The sequence below is a fragment of the Mastacembelus armatus genome, chromosome 1 (assembly GCF_900324485.2).
Source record: "Mastacembelus armatus chromosome 1, fMasArm1.2, whole genome shotgun sequence".
NCBI classification, from domain to species: domain Eukaryota; kingdom Metazoa; phylum Chordata; class Actinopteri; order Synbranchiformes; family Mastacembelidae; genus Mastacembelus; species Mastacembelus armatus.
Window position 1 is genome coordinate 11,535,807 of NC_046633.1, and position 20,587 is coordinate 11,556,393.

At 41.1% G+C, this 20,587-nt stretch overlaps 2 protein-coding genes across 4 annotated transcripts; both read left to right on the forward strand.

The window, feature by feature from the left end:
- Window positions 1-3,255: 3,255 nt before the first annotated feature.
- On the forward strand, window positions 3,256-8,234 carry gstt1b (glutathione S-transferase theta 1b). The gene is made up of 5 exons (XM_026303904.2): window positions 3,256-3,513; window positions 3,883-3,970; window positions 4,072-4,222; window positions 7,285-7,461; window positions 7,768-8,234. Exons 1-5 carry the CDS (start codon window positions 3,402-3,404, stop codon window positions 7,963-7,965), a joined length of 726 nt encoding a protein of 241 aa, XP_026159689.1. The 5' UTR covers window positions 3,256-3,401; the 3' UTR covers window positions 7,966-8,234.
- Window positions 8,235-10,058: 1,824 nt separating this feature from the next.
- On the forward strand, window positions 10,059-20,557 carry LOC113128508 (gastrula zinc finger protein 5-1-like). 3 transcript variants are annotated; one of them, XM_026303890.1, is made up of 6 exons: window positions 10,059-10,684; window positions 12,327-12,440; window positions 14,346-14,476; window positions 15,534-15,731; window positions 18,808-18,874; window positions 20,431-20,557. In XM_026303890.1, the coding sequence occupies exons 1-6, from the start codon at window positions 10,417-10,419 to the stop codon at window positions 20,538-20,540; spliced, it is 888 nt and encodes a 295-aa protein (XP_026159675.1). In that variant the 5' UTR covers window positions 10,059-10,416; the 3' UTR covers window positions 20,541-20,557. The 3 variants fall into 3 exon arrangements, with proteins under 3 accessions (XP_026159675.1, XP_026159673.1, XP_026159674.1); XM_026303888.1 differs by lacking the exons at window positions 18,808-18,874; window positions 20,431-20,557 and having other exon boundaries at window positions 15,534-18,512; XM_026303889.1 differs by lacking the exons at window positions 12,327-12,440; window positions 18,808-18,874; window positions 20,431-20,557 and having other exon boundaries at window positions 15,534-18,512.
- Window positions 20,558-20,587: the final 30 nt, after the last annotated feature.

Below are 20,587 nucleotides of genomic sequence, written 5' to 3' on the forward strand. Positions count from 1 at the left end.
CATTGTGTTACAGATGACACTCAGCTGTATTTATCTATGAAACCTGATGACACAAACCAGTTAGCCAGTCTTCAAGCATGTCTAAATGACATAAAGGCCTAAATGACCAGTAACTTTCTACTTTTAAATTCAGAGAAAACTGAAGTTGTTGTATTTGGGCCTAAAACCCTCAGAAATAACTTATCTGTCAATATAGCTATTTTAGATTGCATTGTTTTGGCCTCCAGCACTACTGTGGAGACAGTAGTTAGAATGAAATGTTAGAGACAGTACATAGAGAGAGTACACTCAGTCTGTGACTGTAGAACATGTAGAAGACCTGCATTCAAATCCTGCTTAACAAAATGTTACCTAAAGTAAAAAGGAAACGTACTAATAATGGAGGGAAAAGACCCCTCAGTGTTTATAGGGACCTACTATTATATATGATATTAATGTTACTGCTTGGGTCAATTTAAAGTACTTTATAGGCTGTGCATAACTTAATCTGCAGACATGCATCATGTTCTACAAGATTTCACGTGTGAAGTTTTCACTGGACAAGACAGGGATGAAAAACTAATTTGAAAAGTAACTACAGCTGTCAGACAGATGTGGTGCAGTAAAAAGTACAATATTTGACTCTGGAGTGTAGTGGAGTCTAAGTATAAAGTTGCTAAAATACTCCAGTAACATATAGGTAGCCTACTTCATAACTGTACTTAAGTACAGGACTTGAGTCTTAATTACGTTCCACCACTGGTGGCAGCACCGAGAACTTCCTTCCATCTATCCATCCATCCATCCATCCATCCATCCATCCATCCATCCATCCATTATCTATACCTGCTTATTCCTATCTAGGATCACAGGGATCTGCTGGAGCCTATCCCAGCTCTCTCTGGGTGAAAGGCAGGGGTACACCCTGGACAGGTCACCAGTCCATCACAGGGCCACATAGAGACAAACAAGCAGGCACATTCAAACTTACTCCAATGGGCAATCTAGAATCAATACCAATCAAACCAATCAACCTGACATGGACTGTGGGAGGAAACCGGAGTACCTGGAGAAAAACCACGCAAGCACGGGGGGAGAACATGTATATATACATATACACATACAGGAAGGAAACTGTTACAGAGAACATGCTATGAGATATGAAACTACCTCATTAAAAAAATAATTTATTTGACCTTAGAGCCACTGACACTGAATTTGTCAGAAAAATTTAACTAGGTTTTTGCAAAAGAAAATGACCTTGTGGAAGTGAAACTGCTTGTGCTAACCTTTTTGCTGAAGTGATGAATACTGAAACTTCTGCTTACTGATTTTCAGAAACCCAAGACCCAACTATAAACAGTGAAAAAAAAAATTCCTGAACTTCCTTCTTGGTGGAGATTAACGGTAAACAGGAACCTACGAATGTGGGACAGAAATGTGAGCCAAATTCTAAACTAAAGTTACATGTTTATTACAAAGACTGCACAATTACACACTAGACAGTTACAGACTTACCTCAAATATTAACTCAATTCATAGGAATTCAGCAGACAACATAATGGCACCATTTCAAATATTTAAAACAATGCTTCAACCTGTACATTTGACTCTAATCAGTTCCTCAAAGCCATTTTATCATCACCAGTGGATGGAAAATTAAACTTACACACCCAAACAGAGTGCACAACAGCTCTATCCAGTTGTCTGGATTGTCTGTCTCTGCCAGGCTTGCTGCCCCACAACAACAGAAACCCAGTCCTGGCTGGTACCACATCGACCGAGTGACACGTACCTATTAAACTGTCTGATACATCCCAGTGTCAGTGACAGAGAGGTTGGATAGATCCAATGCTGGGAGGCATCCCCACAGGACCGGAAGCGAAACATAAAGTTTGAGTCATCAGGCCTTGGCAGGGAGAAAACCAACATTGGATTTCTACCAGAATTTGCGTGGTGATTAACAACAAAACTACTCTTAACATTACAACATAGTAACTACTGCTGCTTTGGATGATCCCAATCTGACCATGTCAAGACTTCCCTGGTAATCACTCTCCTACTCATACAACAAGGAAATCATTATCAAAGCCTGATCAATTAATGGTTAATCAATTAAAATTTAACACAACAGGCAAAAAGCCGGTGTCAAACCCTATCTTGGACAGACGGAATCATGAAACCCAAGACTATCACAATCCTCACTTAGGCTGCATATGCTGACGTGGACTAGTTCAGATATAAATAACTAGGCTAGAATGATCTCAGTTCAGAAGAGCTCAGTGCTAGGAACAGCTAAGATACTGCAAAGATATATAATATATATATATATATATATACATATATATACAGTATATATATATATGTGTGTGTTTGTGTGTGTCTGTGTGTGTGTTTATTTATTTATATATGTGAAAAACATTTGTCAGTGTCATTGCCAGTGACAGTATATTTGGCTATACACCTGTATATTTGGACCGCTGTATTTGATTACTGTCTTTTGTCTTGTGGGACAGTGTTTCACAGAGGAAAAATGCTCTTGCTTCTCTCTGGTGTTGTCGACGATTTAAATAGCTAGATCGAGATATCTGTCCGAGAAAACACCTCCTTATAAATCCTAATTAAACCCTTGACAAAATATATTAGCTTCCAAGACCCTAACTCTGTTGGTCAGTTATCCCACAAGTAGTGTTGAATAACTTCTAATTATGAATCATTTTTTGTTATTATTATTATTATTATTTTGGTCTATATTCACAGTAGGTTGCTGAAAGGTAGGAAACAAGGGCACTCCTGCTTTTATTTATTAAAAGACAGGAGGCAGAGCTGGAGGTAGCAGAGCTGAAGATGTTGAGGTTCTCTCTGGGAGTGATGAGGATGGATAGGATCAGGAATGAGTACATCAGAGGGACAGTGAATACATTGGTAAAAGGATGCTGAGGTTAGAGCTGCCAGGAAGGAGGCCTAGAGAAAGACCAAAGAGGAGGTTCTTGGATGTAGTGAAGGAGGACATGAGGATAGTTGGTGTGGGTGAGGAGGATACAGAGGATAGGGTTAAATGGAGGCAGATGATTTTTTCTGTGGAGACCCCTGAAGGGAGCAGCCGAAAGGAAAAGAAGATAACCAGACTTAAACTATGGCCACAGAACGTGCTGGTTTGTGATTGAGACACCTCAGTTTGACCACTGTTCTGAAAACTGCTTTTAAGATTATGCTTCAATTGGCAACCCCACAGAAGAGGGTGCTCCCGCGCTAACGTCACGCGTGAAACCCGCGGTGGAGCACATGACTTTCGGCGGAGTAGGAGGGACCTGAACTATCTTCGTCAAATTAAAGACTCTTTGGGCAGAGGGCAAAGAATCCAAAATAAACAAACAAAGAAAAAAGGGATAGGGGCACCGTCATTGCTGTGAGAAGCAGCCATGGCGTTAGAGTTGTACTTGGACCTGTTTTCTCAGCCCTGCCGCTCCGTTTATATCTTCGCCAAGACGAACAACATCCCCTTTGACTTCAAGAAACTTTCTCTGCTGGATGGTGAGTTTACGTTCACATCCAAACGAAGGAAAACACACTATCCTTTTCCTTTTCCACGTCACAGACGATAGACAAAACCGTTGCAGTATTTGCTAGTTAACTTTCCTCCTACTCGAAATAGCAATTAGGACCTTTGCTGGACAGAGAAGTGTAATGCCCAGTGAACGCCATTACAGTCAAGGCACAGTCAGTCACTTCTTACTGCCTGCTGCTGTTTTTCTCAACTGGCCTTACAGCCACAGCACGTTCACTGTAATAGAGTTTTTGAGATAAAATCTTTCACTATGAAACAAGATTCTCGATTAAAACAGGCGGTGTGCGTGTGTGTGTGTGGGTGTGCGTGTGTGTGTGTGTGTGTGTTGATTTCAGGTGAGCAGTATGGAGAAGAGTTTGGGAAGATTACACTGATAAGAAAAGTCCCAGCCCTGCGTGATGGAGACTTTTGCCTGGCTGAGAGGTGAAAGATTTAAAATGTTAAGTGGTACTTGTGTCCTGTGTTAAAGTGGTGTGTCCCATGTGGTGATCATTGGTGATCATTGGTGGTGTTTGCCTTATCAGTTCTGCCATCATGCTGTATTTGGCAGAGAAGTTTAAGACCCCAGACTTCTGGTATCCAGCTGACCTCCAGCGGCGTGCCCTCATTAATGAGTACCTGTCATGGCAGCACACAGCCATTCGTCTGCATGGTTCCAAGATATTCTGGCTGCGGGTACGTTCACTAACATTGTTGTAGTCTCTTGATGGTGAAAGTATGAACTCTTCCCTTCCTCTGTGAGCAAGTGGGATCAGCTGGAGGGAAACCAACAGGCCAGTGCTGTTCTAAGGAAGAGTTATTTTACATTTGCAGGAAAAAGTATGTGAGCCCTTTGGAAATAAGTGGAGGAATGGTTAAAAGATTCCCCCTTAACGCTGTGCAGGACAGATCCACTCAAAAGGAGGTTTGACCAGCTTTTAACTCCAAGTGTTCACTTACTTTTTCTTGCCACTGTAGATAAACTGCATTAATCCTTTTTATATTTCATGAGTATCATCAAGTGTATGTGATTTTCAGGTTTTCAGATGCCAAAAATCAGTACAGTGGTTTGTAATACAGACAGGATTTTACAGCTATAAAACGTCATCAGGGCATTAGTTGTGATGCACCAATACCACTGTCAGGTATCAGGTCAGTTACCACTCTACTCATGAATGTTGTCCAGTACCATGCACTGACTTTCAGAACAACATTGCTTTCACTTCACACTTATAGAGCAAGTCACATTTCAGCAGTTTGGAGATAGTTTAAGACAGCAACTGGAAGCTCTGCTCTCTTGTCAAAGGACAGGAAAAAGGCCGGGGCTGTGATATGGAGCCAAAGCTTAAACTATGGCACTGAAAAATCTAATTTGTCACTGAAAATAACACTTTGCACTAAAAACAGTATCAGAGACGAAAAGAACACTGAAGCATTTGTGCTGGAAAAAAACTTTAGTAGGCTATTGAAACTTACATCAACAAGACCTTAGAAGATACGTATTTTTTTTCAGTGTTAATACTTTTTTCAATGCCAAAGTTATTTTTTTCATTGACAGTCCCTTCTCCATTTCAGTCAATGTCAGTGTTTTTCCAATGCAATTTTTGTTCTTCTCTGTCACTGTTTTGGTGTGGAGGGCAGGGCTATGAGGGGTGGGCCTAAGGGACATGGTACATACATGTTCTGCATATAATTTGTTTATTAAGAAATGAACTGCACAGTTCATGCCTCGCTGTCTATTCCAATTACTATTTTAGACATCCTCAGATACAGTTTCTGCTAGTAAGAATGTTATTGTGGATATCTTTGATTACTATTCTGACTAGTGAAAATTAGATTAGATTAGATTCAACTTGTCATTACAGATGTACAAGTACAAGGCAACGAAATACAGTTAGCGTCTAATCAGAAATGCAATTAGCAGAAAGTGCAGTATCTACAGTGTGTACAGTAAGGCAGTGCTATGAACATATATGAACATATATACAGATGTGAGTACTATAAACATATTATAATGTACAGAGGAATATGTGCTATTGTATGTACAGTCTCAGTGGAAACTATGAACTCTACTTACAAATGGATATGTACAAATGATACCTTAAGCTAAGTAAGTTTTGCTGGTCCGAGTATATTGAGGGGTGAGGAAAGTTTGGTGGTGTGTGGGACAGTGGGGTCAGCAGGGGGCAGAGTTCAGTAAGGTTGGGAAAAAGCTGTTCCTCAGTCTATTGGTCTTTGTGAGAAGGCTCCTGAAGCAATGTCCCTGTGATGTGCTGGGCAGTTTTCACCATCCACCGCAGTGCCTTACACTTGGTAAATGGTCTTATACTTGTATAGCACTTTTCTACACTCAAGGACACTTGTACTCAAAGCACTTTTACACTATTTCTCCATTCACTCACTCGCTCACACATTCATGCACCGGTAGAACAACCAACTTGGTCCTTTCCCTTGCCCTATGTCACAGCTGCCCCGTAACGCCTCGTAGCAGTGCAATTCCCATACCAGACTGTGATACAGCTGGTAAGGATGCTCTCGATCGCGCAGCAGTAGAAGTTTACCAGGATGGCTGAAGACAGGTGGTTCTTCTTCAGTGTCCTCAAGAAGAAGTGGTGCTGGTGAGCCTTCTTGAACAGGCTGGAGAGGTTGGAGGTCCAGGACAGGTCCTCCAAGATGTGGATCCCCAGGAAGTTGAAGCTAGAGACCCGTTCAACAGCCATCCCATTGATATGGATGAGGTCATGCATGCCTCCTCTGTCCCTCCTGAAGTCCATAATGAGTGTGTGTGTGTTGAGGAGCAGGTTATTGTCAGCGCACCATGTGAGCCCCCCTTTAAAGGTGGGGCTCACATGATGTCAGCAATGACATGGAGACTACTTCTATTTTCCTTGTAGATTTTTTCAATATCTTATATATTATATATAGGTATATTAATATTGTATTATATTTGTCTTATTTTATTTGTATCTAAGTTACTTTTTATCTTAGTTTGCTATCGGGTTTTGTGTGTAACTGAGCTACTGTGACCAAGCAATTTTCCTTATGGATCAATTAAGTTTAGTCTAAGTTTCTCCATACATGCAGTCACACAGGAGTCTGAATTCAGCTTAGGGTGTGGTGAGTGAGGGATGTGAGACTACTTCTCATATCCACATTGGTCATCCAACAGTCATTGGTTCTCCCCAGCATGGAGGGATGGTTTCCAGTAGCTGGTGATGTTCTGTAGGCCTCTTAACATCACACAGGGTCCCTGGCTGAAAATTAGTCTTCAGCTCTTCAGTGTAGCACCTCTTAACTTAATGTGGCCTAGTTGTACAGAGTCCTGTCCCCACTTCTGTTTGTTTTGTTTTGTTGGTTTATTTCATGTGTTATGTTTGGAAACCACAGAATTAATGTGCAGGTCTCAAGCAAAAACTAATAAAACATAAATAAAAACTGATGAAACTAGTTAAATTGGTCTTTCTGGATTTTCTTTTACTGTGCTACCTGTTAACTGGTTTTCACATGCTGAATCACACTTGTTATGACAAGTAAACTGAAGATCTTGTGTTGAATTAATGGAGTGGTCTTTTAAAATAGGTCTGATGATCTTGGTTCTCCTCAAGTTGTTTCAGAAAGTAATATGTCTCATATTTTCTGCTTTTCATGGTTGTGTTTTGACATATTACATCATATTATATATATATATAATATTTGGTGTATTATTTAAGTTTCATGTGCACTTCCTGGTAATTCAAATTGAGGTCTTTGTGCTGTAGCTCATGATTCCCAAGCTTCTGGGAGTGGACGTCCCGCAGGATAAGATGGATGCAGCCTTGGAGGACCTGAATGGCTCCCTGAAACTCATTGAAGAAAAGTTCATCCAGGACAAGCTGTTCATTGCAGGAGATCACATCTCTTTGGCTGACTTGGTTGCCATTGTGGAGGTTATGCAGGTGAGCTCAGATGTCTCTCCATGTCCAGAATGGACCAAATTCAGAGGGTACTGATTAATATATTTTTGTTCATAAATGTGAATGTAAGGAAGTCATTAGTAAGTTCTATAATTCCTGCATATGATAACAAGGACTGTAGTAAAACAGATTGAAGTCCAGTGCATCTACACCACAACAGTAGTTTTGATAAATGATTGGCAGTGACGTAAATAGTATTTGCTTCATACTAAACCTTTGTAGCATTTGACAAGCAGAAAAGATGGCTTGTGCCAATTTAACAGGACTTCTCTTTTGCCCTATGGACAGCCTGTGGGCTCCGGCCTCGATGTATTTGAGGGGAGACCCAAGTTGAGCGCGTGGCGAGACAGAGTCCAAGCCGCAATCGGAAAGGAGATCTTTGACGAAGCCCACAAGACAATCATGGAAGCCCAGGAGAGTGTGCCACTGATGGACGGCAGCAAGATGCAGTTCTTTAAGCCAAAGATCCTCAGAATATTTTTGTAATTTTTACACAAGTTCTGTTTAAAACAGCCTAGCAAAGTTTCCACTAACATTGTTTAATCAAACCTGTGATATACTCATATAAACAGTCTTTTATTATAGGCTCCTCTAAGATTCAGTTTGTCTTCTTGGCATTACTGTGTTTGTTTTGATGAAGGGCAGTCTGTCACCTTGGAAGTCCATTGTTGACAGATTTGTGGTGGTTGGAGCAGCAAAGTGGGTTGACATAAAGTGCTTGTGAAGAAAATAAAGTATTATTGGCCACAGTGTAACAGAGTCCCATTCAAAAAACCAAAAAATGGTCATAGAACTAAACTTTGGCATAGTAACTTTCAAAGACTAGTTACAGCTAGTACTTGAAAAAATTACCTGAGGTGTAAACATGCCCATGACATGCCATTTCTTATAGGTTGTGAAGGTGAATTCTGGGATCCATAGTAAAAATAGTATTATAGTTATATAGGAAGCATGAAATTAGGCTCCAGGTTAGAAAACACAGTGGTTGAAAATATGTAACTAACTCAAGTTTGAAATTCAAGGGATCAATGTGTTTTCATTTTCCACCTTTTTACAAGTATGTGGCCTGATTGCAACAACAACAAGAAAAAGTCAAATAACAAAGGGCTGTGAGTCTCTTATATCCCACCTTTTATTCCATCATTGATCAATTTGTCAGTTGTGCTACTACTTAAATTACATGTTAAAGTGTAAACACAGTAAGTTGTGTTCCTCAGGAACTGTTTATTTTTGTTTTGAAAATTTGTAAAGTTTATAGTGTTTTGTTATTTTAACTGGATTACTTATACATTAAGACAATTCTGCAATATTTGATCATATTGGAGAGATATGTCAAAGTAACTAGGTTTCTTTTTATAATAAAAAAAGGTAGGATAGCGTTTAAAAGAAGTTATATTTTTTCAGATAGAAGATGAAGATTAAAGCCTGAAAACAATATTAATATTACTGACAGTAACATATATTATGTATTCACAAAATTAATGCATATATATTGTACTGTGAGTAAAATATATATATGCATTTATATACAGTATATATGCATTGTCAGTACGAAAGAATTTGCCCCTGAGCAGATGGCAGCTAAGTCGGAGGTTTTCACTCTCTCTTTGACATATTTTTGACATCTACTGTTCTATTCCATATACAAGAGATGACCTCCTTTTGCTACAACAGAGCAAATCTGGAGTATGTCACCCTATTCCAGCTGAGCTGAAGAGTTCTGTCTGTGGTTGCTGAGCTGGTGCTAAACTAAAGGCTAGGAGATGGAGATACACCTTTCCTACCATCCATCATCATGAGAAATTTCAACTCTCTACTGAACAAAAGTGATGAGCTGAAGGCTAAAGGTTAAGGCCCAGAGAGGCCAATACATATATTGCCTTACCACCACTCAGCAGGTGAGATCTCAACCTGGTCTTACTGCAGACCTTTAATAAACCCTGTGTACTGAAGCAACCTGCATCCACCGTCAGTCAGGAAATGGACCCCTGAGGCTGTTGGGTCTCTAAGGGACTGCTTTGAATGCACAGATTGGAACGCATTGCTGGGAGCAGAAGGGAACAATATGGACACTGACAAGTCGACTGTTTCACAGATTACATTAACTTCTGTAGAGACACTGTTATACCTGCAAAGTCTGTGCGTTTCCCTAATAATAAACCCTGCATGGATCACTAGTGACATCGAGGCAATCCTTAACCAGAAAAAGGAGGCACTTGCAAATGCCCCAGCCTGCCCAGCCGTGCTCCCTCCTTCTTCCTCAATGCAGTGCCATTTGATAAAAACGGAAAGGTGCCAAAAATGACAGAATGTGCAGAGATAGAAAGACTTTCTGCCATTTTTGTATATGGGGAAATAAATAACAATAAAATGTATAAACCAAACATAAAAACACTGGGGAAAAAAACCCCCAAAACCAAGAACTACAAAATGAGCAATGCTTATTTAGAATATCATTGACTTTAGACTTGTCCAGGATTGTTTTCCCTTCTGGCACCTTTCCTAGAAGGTGACCGGCAGCTCCTGTGGCAGGTTAAACTTCCTGAGCTGCCGCCTTCTTCCGGATGTGGGAGGTCCAACAGAAGTCCGTTCAGTCATCTTACCTTCAAAAGATATTTTTCTCACATCACACTGAAATATATTTTTGTAAAAAACACATTGACACATCTCATTATGTTCTGGCGGTGGTTAGCTGGTGGCGATAACGATCCTCGCACTTGCAAATCGACGCTAAACCAAAGAAGAAGAAGAAGAAGAAGTCATCACATCAACAAAGATCCTGCAGCCTGGTTCTCCAAGTTTTTTAATGTTGAAATTGTTAAACCCTGTTGGGGTGGATTTTAGATAGCGTTGGACTATTTTTCTCGCTGTCAGTGTCTTCTTAAGTATTAGAGCCAGTTTCCTCTATATTGTAAGAGGAGTGTGGACCCTGTGGCCATGTCTGCCATGGACCTCCATTCTCAGGTCGCCTCCATCATGGAGGTGCTGGCTAACGCCGCCGTCGCTGAAATTTGCAAAGTTGTGGACGACGGATACGCGGTGGTTCATTTGGAAATGTCCCGGAGCCAAAAGGAAAACGAGTTCCTGCGGCGAAAAATCAAACTGCTGGAGCTGCAAATGGCTCGATACCGAGCGGGGAGCTGCAACAGCAGCCGCTTCCCCGGGGTCAGCCTCCTCAGCCGGCAGAGCCAGGACTCTGTGGCCGGTAAGGAGCCTAGTCCAGAAAATAGGTCCGCTAGACTCGGGTGTCAATGTCAGACAGTTATCATTTAAAAACTAGACCCCAACTTTAAAGAGCCAGTATTTCTAGTGTCCGCATGGCAAATGAATCGAGACAGGATTAACGTGGGCTCCAAAGTCATAAATAAACTTTGAAATTCTTTGAAGTCATTAATGCGATCTATTCAAGTCGAAGTCGGAAGTTTTACCCAAACAGCACATAATGCATGGAAATGCACACCACAGAGACTAAATGTATTCTTTTGTTGAAGATGAGCAGGCTGGACCCTGAAAGTCCTCCCCAATGTTTAATTCCTCCTTACCCTCAAATGCGCTATTTTGCTGGCAAATCAGTTTATTTGTTTATGTCAGTCGTTTTGAAATGAGATAGTTATTACATTTGGTCACATGTGAGTGTAATGTTTGGATGCGTTGTACGTTTAGTTTTGCTGTGTGATCAGCGTGGTCACAAATTGGTCTGGTTGATCTGCCAGGGTAATTAATTGGCCAAGAAAATTGTAATTGGTGCTTCTCTAGTTGTGCACACAGTTATATTTACTTAAGCAGCTACACAAGGACAAATCAGATGCAGTTGACCATTTAATCAAAATGATAGCACGTTCACAAAGAAAGCTGTGTTTTCTCCTTTCGGTCCTGAACAGCTTAACTGCGCGACATTTAATGTTATCAATAGAAGTCTGTTGTATGTTTGGAGAGGTTTGACAGTAACACTGGTCAGTGATTTAGAGCTGCTCTGTTTGAACAGTTAATCCGTGTTTGTCAATAAACACACCCTGAAACAGTACAATGTCTAAATTCATAAATTGTAGGTTATTGTGAACAGACGATACTCATCTGTAATCTCTTTATCTTCATCATCTATTTTTTTTACATATTTATTTATTTATGGTAATGGGTAGATGACAGTGGTTGAGTGGTTAGCACTGTTGCCTCACAGCAAGAAGGTCCTGGGTTCGCAACGCAGCCTTTCTGTGTAGAGTTTGCATGTTCTCTCTGTGCTTGTGTGGGTTTACTCCAGGTACTCTGGTTTCCCCCCACAGTCCAAAAACATGCATGTCAGGTTGACTGGTGACTCTAAATTGCCCATAGGAGTGAGTGTGAGTGTGTGTGGTTGTTTGTCTCTATGTGGCCCTGTGATGGACTGGTGACCTGTCCAGGGTGTACCCCTGCCTTTCACCCAAAGAGAGCTGGGATAGGCTCCAGCAGATCCCTGTGACCCTGGTTAGGACTAAGCAGGTATAGATGATGGATTGATGGATGGATGGGTAGATGACATCTAATGGAGTGTGTGGCACATTCTGACACCTAATGGAGTATGTGTCACATTCCCCTATGTTGACACTATGTTGGTGTATCGCTTAATAGCAACACCTGTAGGATTGCAAAAATCATTGTAGGCAACCGGAATAAAGAGTGTGGAGAGAGACGGAACTAGGCTCAGTCATTCTAACATTTGGACACCAAATGAATGACGAATGGTCCTGTTTATATAACCAGCTGATAATAAAGTGCTAACTGAATGAAAGAGAAGTGTACATAAAGATATTTTAAAGCAAGTTTGTAGAGGTGCGGATAAGTGTGTTTGTGATTCTGCCCGTATTGTAAAGGATCCTGTATTCCGGATATGTTGCTCTCTGAAGAATATCGCTGGACTTCAGTGATGGCATCTGCAGTTGCCTTGCAAGTCATTCTGCTACTTCCATATCCAGCTGCTGCCGCAGGTTGTTATACTAAGAAAACACAATATGTCTTTGTTAGTCATTAATTACAAATCACGTGACATGACTTGCAAGAAAATGCCAAAATAAACATAAACAACAATTACATTACATGTCTGAGTTGTGTGCTGATGGTAAATGTTGTGATGAAGGTCCAGTCTGTGCTTCTTCCGATGTTGTTCCGATAGCAGCTGATGGGGTAGGCAAAGGGCTCCTCATTTCGGCAGCACATTTTGCCTTTAGACTTTTTACTGCGTCACTGGCTTTAGATGAAATTAGAAAGCCCAGACTTTTGTATCTGGGGTCCAGCAGTGTTGCAAGTGTCATCACACTTAATGATTCCAGACTGCAGAGTATCTGTGATTCTTCTTTGGAGGTTTTCAATGAGGTGTTGCAGTTTGTGTGGTTAGATTTGAGGCATTATGCTGAAGTGCATGGTGCAGCATTGACTCTTTTCTTCCTCAGGCAGCTCCATTGTAGCTTGATTGAAAGGACCCAGTGTGCTGAGTATTTCTTCTATGATTTTATAACCTTCAGCAGTAAGTGGTTGTTTGGTTTCTCTAATGTATAGTTCTGAGCATTCTTTCCTACACTGGACGGGATACATTACATTACTCATTTTTGTGTTTGTATTTGGGGTGAACCAGCCACTTAACAGGAGGATGGCCCAGCACAGGAGGAGCAGCTCCTCAGGACCACAGTCAGCTGTGCACCTCCATTTAAAAGAAACAGGACACTCATTTGAAGACAGTGATGTACATAATTTGGACAGAGAAGATAAGTGGTTTGAGAGAGGAGTCAGAGAAACTATACATGTTCAACCCTTTAACAGGGTTTGGGGGCTCAGACATAACTTATCCTCAATCTACCAGGCTGACTTTTCATCTATCCCCAGGAAATTAAGAAACACATCAAATGTCTTCCAGGGAGGATACACTCTGCAGCCAGTTGGTGAATCAGAGGGGTCACATGATTGGTATCAGTTGGTTTGCTCTCGAAGGAGGGGCTACCAGTATATAAAGCCTTCTGTAGGGCACTTAAGAGAGGCTTAGGAAGGAGAGTAACCAGACACTGGCAACTGGTGACACTGGCAGCTGAGCTGGTAGCTGCAGTATTGGCTAGTGCCTGTAGTCAAGGCCTAGCCTAACTCTTTTTGCTTCTTTTGCTTCTCATGGTAACCTCCTTGACTCCCTGTGTAGATCCCGAGGGAGGTTGGGGACATTGAGTCTGAGTGAACCATGTTCTCCACCTCCATTGTTGACACGGCCGCTCGGAGCTGTGGTCGTAAGGACTCTGGTGCCAGTTGTGTTGGCAACCCTTGAACCCGGTGGTGGAGAATGGAAGTAAGGGATACCGTTAAACAGAAGGAATCCTATCAAGCTTGGTTGGCTTGTGGGACTTCTGAGGCAGCTGAGAGGTCGCGCAAGCCAAGTGTGCTGCGACCCGGGCAGTGGTGGAGGCAGAAGCTCGGGTTCTGGGGAAGGAAGAGGCAAAGAGAGGAGAGGAGACAGTTGCCCAATGTTTAAAAGCTCTTCTCTATTGACTGTGATCTAAGATTGGTTGCAGAAAACCCCAAAAAACAGATAAAAACAACAGCACACAACTAAGGCAGCCTTCTGTGATGTCATCTTGGTTTTCTTCTTTTTTTTCTTTGATAACATCTGAAGTGAAATAATAAATAATTTCTTATCAGTTTTGGAACAACTCATACGTCACAGCAGTTGTACCTTGTTCTACCCGTTTAGGGAGACAGAATGTGAAATGTATTGTTGTAAACTCAATGTGTCGACACAAGAATTAGAGTAACGGTTATACTGTGCAAAATTTTGCAGTGTGCCTTACTAGTAACATGTATGATTTTGTTGTTTCTAACAATATGCAGATAAATGTTTCATAATATTTTATCAGGCCCCTCTCTACATGGTAGGACCAGGTTTCTGAGCCCAGATGTGGGGGCTCCTCATTCTGTGCAGAAGAGTCAGCCTATCATCCTGGACCAGGATCCTGATCAGGAGGTCGTCACCACGACCAAAACCGAGGTAGCTACTCTAAAGTGTACTAATTCCAGGCCCGCCTGTACGTATACTAAAAATATTCGACTTGAGAGAGTACCAGATTGCATCCATCTTACATGTCCTTTGTAATAGTTGTTGAGGCCATACAGTGCCCAGACAGGGATAGTAGAGTGATGACAGGAAATGAGGGAGACAGACAGATAGATAACAGTGGTGTCCAGTTTAAATTGTACCAGGGTCTTAATCAGAAAGCCGTAGGGATGTTCTGACACTAGTTTTTAATAGTTGAACAAGACTTTGTGTCTATGACAATTAACATTTTTCTGCTCTGTGAGGCTATCTAAGTGAAGATAGATTTAGTGGAAAACACGGTTCAAGAGTACACTTCATAACAGATTTATATCATCTTAATATTAATGATAAAAACTGACATTACACAATATTAGAATTGGGCTCATGCCAGCAGCAATTAAAACACCACAAACTAGGAAGCGACTATGCCATAATTACTACAACGGCTGCTAAACATTTCTTACATCACTAACTGTAACTTAACCATATTTATATGAAACTGTTCATAAAGATGCCTTGAAGCTTTTTCAGTGACTTTAAGGGGGTCTGAATACTTTCTTTCTACTTTTTTTTATAGGTGCTCCGGTTTCCAAACATATGCAGTTTGGGGTCAGGTTATTTAGTGATTCTCGAATTTCTGTCTCTATGTGTCACCTCTGTGACATATGGGGTTGGCTTCAGCCCCCTCAATCCTTGAAACGTTAAATAGTATAGATATGTGGTTGGATTAAATGTGTCAGAAATCCCCATTACAACTTTTGTTTGATCAAAAGTTCAAAACTCAAAGGATAATCACTTACAAAGACATATGACAAAGAGCTAAATTGAAATGATGGAACCAGCGAATATTTGATTCACTCTTTTTGCCTTTGCTTTGCAGTTGATCTGTTCAAAACAATTGCTAATTATTTTTCTGTTTGACAAACTTGATTAATCATTTGTTTGAGCTCTAATGGAACTGTTGTGGCACTTACAAAAGCAGTCATTTTGATTCACTTTGTACTCTCAGTCAGCAGATCCTGAGGAGGATGGGGAGCTACTAATCGTGAAGGTGGAGGGAGCGATGAAGACCAGCGGCAGCAACCACAAAGCATCGGTAGATGCCTGCATCCACACTGGAGGGGACACTGACACTACAACGTTGCTCCCTGCTACTCTGAAGACTAACAGCGACAGCCAGCAGGGCAGACACTGCAACGAAATGGAGGTCAGTGGATCTGACATCGCCACCTTTGCTGTCTGCAGGCCAACTGAAACTGATAGCAGCAGCAACACCTGCTATAGCTCTCAGCTGACAGGCATTGATGTCAGAGTTGGGAACAGTCAGCATCTGAACTCAGATGCTGATTTCACACCATGCAGGAATATCATGCCAACTTCTTTACATAATCTCATGGATGGTGACAAAGATAATGGGGCTTCATTAGACACGTCCAAGTCCTCCCTGTCAGGGGTGATAGTTATTGATGGAGGTGAGGCATCAAATGAAGAGGGAGAGGAGTGGTCACATGTAGTCCAGACAAACAGAGAAGCACACAGAGGGAGGGACAAAAATGAACAAGGGTGGGAATCGGCAGGACTCAGGTCAGCTCAGGCAGGGTCTGTTCTCCCTTGTGATGACCTTCCAGGAACATCTGGTGGTGGAACCACCGCCAGCATCAATTCCTCCAGTGATGCACCTAGCCTGGCTCTGCAGTGCCCTGTGCCTGTCCCTGGCTACAGCCAACAAAAATCCTGTAGCTTCCACCTGGATTTCTACCATGCTGTCACCATGGAGCGTCCATACGGCTGCACCAGCTGCACCAAGCGCTTTTTTCTGGAGTCTGACCTGCAGAAACATATGGCCAGACACACCAGGGAGAAGCCCTACGCTTGCTCGTTGTGTGGTAAGAGCTTTGTGTGCCAGAGCCAGCTGGATATTCACCACAACGTTCACACCGGAGAGAGGCCATTCAGCTGCTCCATCTGCAACCGATGCTTCTCCCACCCAAGCAACCTCAAGAGGCACCAAAAGATCCAACACTAAACATCAGGACCAGATCGCCGTACAATATTTTTGGAATTAAGATTCCATGAAGAGGACTAGTCAAGGCTTTTTTATGTCACTTTTCAATTCTGAGGCTTATTTTTGAAAACTTCTCATTATTTATTAGAAACACAGAATAGTAGCAGTACAGTATAAATGCACAACACCTCTGTAGTTCAGCGTAGCTGCTTCTTAAATTTGTTTCATCATCCAGATGTTCACAGTTTTATTTGAAATGTATGCAGTCTGAATTCAGTGTGGGTAGTAACAACTACTATATAGAGAATAATGCGATGTAATTGCCCTGAATGGTTAATTTGATATGTTCATCAAGCAGTACCAGATTACCAGACTAGTCTTTACGTGTGAGATGGCATGAATTATAGAAACTCTGAAAAGAGAGAGGGCAGGCATTTAAAGATGCATATGTCTGCTGGTTTGGTTTAGTTGAACGAGAGGCAGATCCATGCAAGTCTATATTAACAGTGAACGAGGCATACACAGTATTTCCAAAGCATATAGGCCAAACTAAACAGAGTGGAAACACAAGCAACACCTTACCCAGCATTCAACATTTAGCATTTACATTAATTTAATTTAGCATCAAAATAACACACAATCAGGTAACTTAACTCTAGCCTTACCTTCTCTGTGTTTCAAATGCAGTGTGACTTGTGTCCTTTTCTCATAGAAGAAAAGCTCCATAATGGACAAAGCAGGTCAGTTCTGGTTAGTTAAAAGCACCTTGCTTTTTGGATGATTTCGTCAATGTTTTGAGAAAAAGGGGAATCCAGTTGCCCTTAGGGCATGGAGTTAAAAACAGGTGTTTTATTGTCCTTTGTTCATGAAAAATCATTCATAGATTGGCAAAGTTATATTATGTCTTATATTTCCTGTATTCCAAGCAATGTTAGTCTGTGGGTGGAGTCCAGGTAAGAAGTAGGTTACATTTTGTTGAGTTCATGTGGCTGTGACAATCCACTACACCTCTATCTGCAGGGAAACACCTAAACAACCTAAAAAAAACTCTCATTCTCATTGTCCTTGACAAAAAAACAAAACAGCCGATCACAGCTAAAAGTTAATCTAAATTCTCTGCTCTCACAAGCACAAGGGTCCTCTCAGACATGCTGTGGCAATTTTACACATTGGCCTTAGCTTGTTGGCTAACAGGAATTAAAAAGTGCCCAGATTTCTCTGCAGGTGCATTTATGGACTTTATAAGCTACGTTTCTGAAATGTAAATGAAATGAGAAGATATCAGAAGATTGACAGAGAAGAGAGTGAGTGTCTCTTGAATACTTTGTCTTCATTTCCTCCCTCTATATCATTAAATTGGGAAAGTTTTAATAAAATCACTCTTATGTGAAGAGAATAATTCAGATAGGACCTAAAAGGCAACAAAAGAACATCACTAATATATATTAATATGTCAATATATCAGTATCATTACCATTAATCCCAGCAGACTGGCCTGAGCAATGTTAGGAAAAAAAAACATGGGGCTTACAATGACTGATAATGTAATCAAATTGACAGACTTATAATAGCAGCATATTTTAATTGTATATCTTAAAGAGAGTGTTTTCAGTGCAGTGAGGATATTGGAATCAGGTGTTTTTCAGAGTTTTATTTTGCATCTAATTAATAGAGATTATAAGTTTTGTCATATCATTACATCTTTGGTTTTCTAATGGGACTGTCTTTAGCTCACTAACCCAGTTATGAACACTGCTGTGATGATAAATGTATGCTGCACTTCTAAAGAAAGACAGTATGTAGACCATGTATGTGAGCTGTTGGAGCGCACTCCCAGTGCAGTGAACAACTTCAAAAGTGAAGCATCACTGAGCTTTTACACTTTAAAGCTCCTGTCACTCTTTCTCTCAAATTCATTGTTGTTTTACACATGCCACTGCACATCTATTTAAATCTATTTTTTAAATCAAAGATATGCAAAAAAGCAATAAACATCATTGTGCTCATGTAGACATAAAGTATAAATATGCTAATAAATCATATTTTCAAGTAGTGTGAGTGTATGGTTTCATTGTAGTTATGGATTACTGTTTTAGTCATAGTAAGCAGTAGTGAGTTCTCTGCTGCAGTTGAGAAAAACACTGACAGTGAATAAGTGATAAATTATATTGAGTGTTTATCTAACACATAAATGCAATACCTCCTGCTACAGATAATAATTCTTACTGTCAAGCTTTGTGGGTTTTTGTGTCAACTAAACACCTCCCTTTTTTCCTAGGGCCAGAGATGTCTAGAAAACACAAGCAGTCCTGAGAGCAAAGAGGAAAATATGGATGAAGTGCAAGGTATCCATCTGTTTTTTTCTTCCGAGGTTTTCCAAATATTAAATCATGTCATCCTGCACTAAGCAACACCATACCCTGGCTCTCCAAATAGTACTGAAGGCGTTTCACATTGTCAGCCTGTATAGTGCACATTGATGTGTACATTCTCCTGCTCTCTCTCTCTCTCTCTCCTCAATCAACAGCAAAAATGTATGTGTGGATGTTGAGAATTATTAAATGTTATCACTGAAACATTCTTCTTTAAGTTGATGTACATACAGGTGCAACTCAATAAATTAGAATATCGTCAAAAAGTTGCGAGACACCAGACCCAACAATGCAGAAGAGCTGAAGGCCACTGACAGAGCAACCTGGGCTTCCATAACATCTCAGATGTGCCACAGACTGATCGCCTCCGTGCCACATCTCATTGTTGCAGTAATTCATGCAAAAGGAGCCCGGACCAAGTATTGAATGTTGTACATGGTCATACTTTTCAGTAGTCCAACATTTCTATGTTAAAAATCCTTTTTTTTTTTTTGTTGCTCTTAAGTCATCTAATTTTCTGAGATATTGAATTTGGGGTTTTCATGAGCTGTAAGTTAAAACAATCAAAATTAAAAGAAACACTTGAAATATATCAGTCTGTGTGTAATGAATCTATATATGAGTTTCACCTTTTGAATTCAATTACAGAAATAAATCAACTTTTTGATGATATTCTAATTTATTAAGATACACCTGTAAACCTTACATTGAGCAATCATTTTTTTCAAATTGGGTTTTTTGTTGTGGGCTTACCAGGTTACACCCCAGAACAACTCTATCCTTCTCAAGCACTAATGGACTGGCAGGAGAGCAGTGAGACTGAAACTATGGAGAAAAAACATTTTGTGCACACTAGAACCTTTATCAGGAAAACTCATCATTCATCCACTGCCTCTAGTTTATGCAGAATATCAGTGCAGTGCAATGTGGACCGGGTGATCCCTGTATCTACATGCAATGTCATAATGATCAACTCATACAGACATGCTTGATGGACATCTCGGGGGTGTTCTCAGAAAAATTTGAATATTACTTAGAATAATACTGGACAGGACAGAAAGGACAGAGCACAGAAAGTGACACCTCTCAGCAGTTTAAGGTCACAGTATGCTGCTACAGGTGCTGCTAGGTATTTAGATTAGTGAGTACCCCAGTGAAGTAGTTGAAAGTAATCACATCTCTACCTTTAAACACCACCCTGTTGCCATGGAAACAGCGAAGTGGAGTCGGAGTTGGGCAGATGGACGGTACTGACATTTCCAGTCAGAACCACATTTATCAGGCCTCCAGGAGTCAGAAGCAGGATCTTGGCTCACTAGAGCCCCAGCAGCAGTAGCAGCAGCAGCAGCAGCAGCAGCAGCAGCAGCAGCAGCAGCCCTGTCTCCCCTATGCCTGTACCTTCTGTTCGTAGCTCTATGCCCACCAATGTCAGCTGTGAACAGGGGCGCAGCACGAAATTCTGGGCTTTATATATAAACCCTCTTGGTGGGCCCCCTTGCTTACTTAATCAGTATCTCTTTTCATTTCAGGCTTTTTGAGGGCCCCTCCCTGCAGTAGGCCCTGGGTAAACGGTACCCAAGCTCTGCACTCCATCAGTTACAGCAACTTAGACTGGGATCAGACCATTGACGGTGACTAGGGGGTGGACCTATACAGTGTGACGTCACCCATAGTGTTACGTACTAT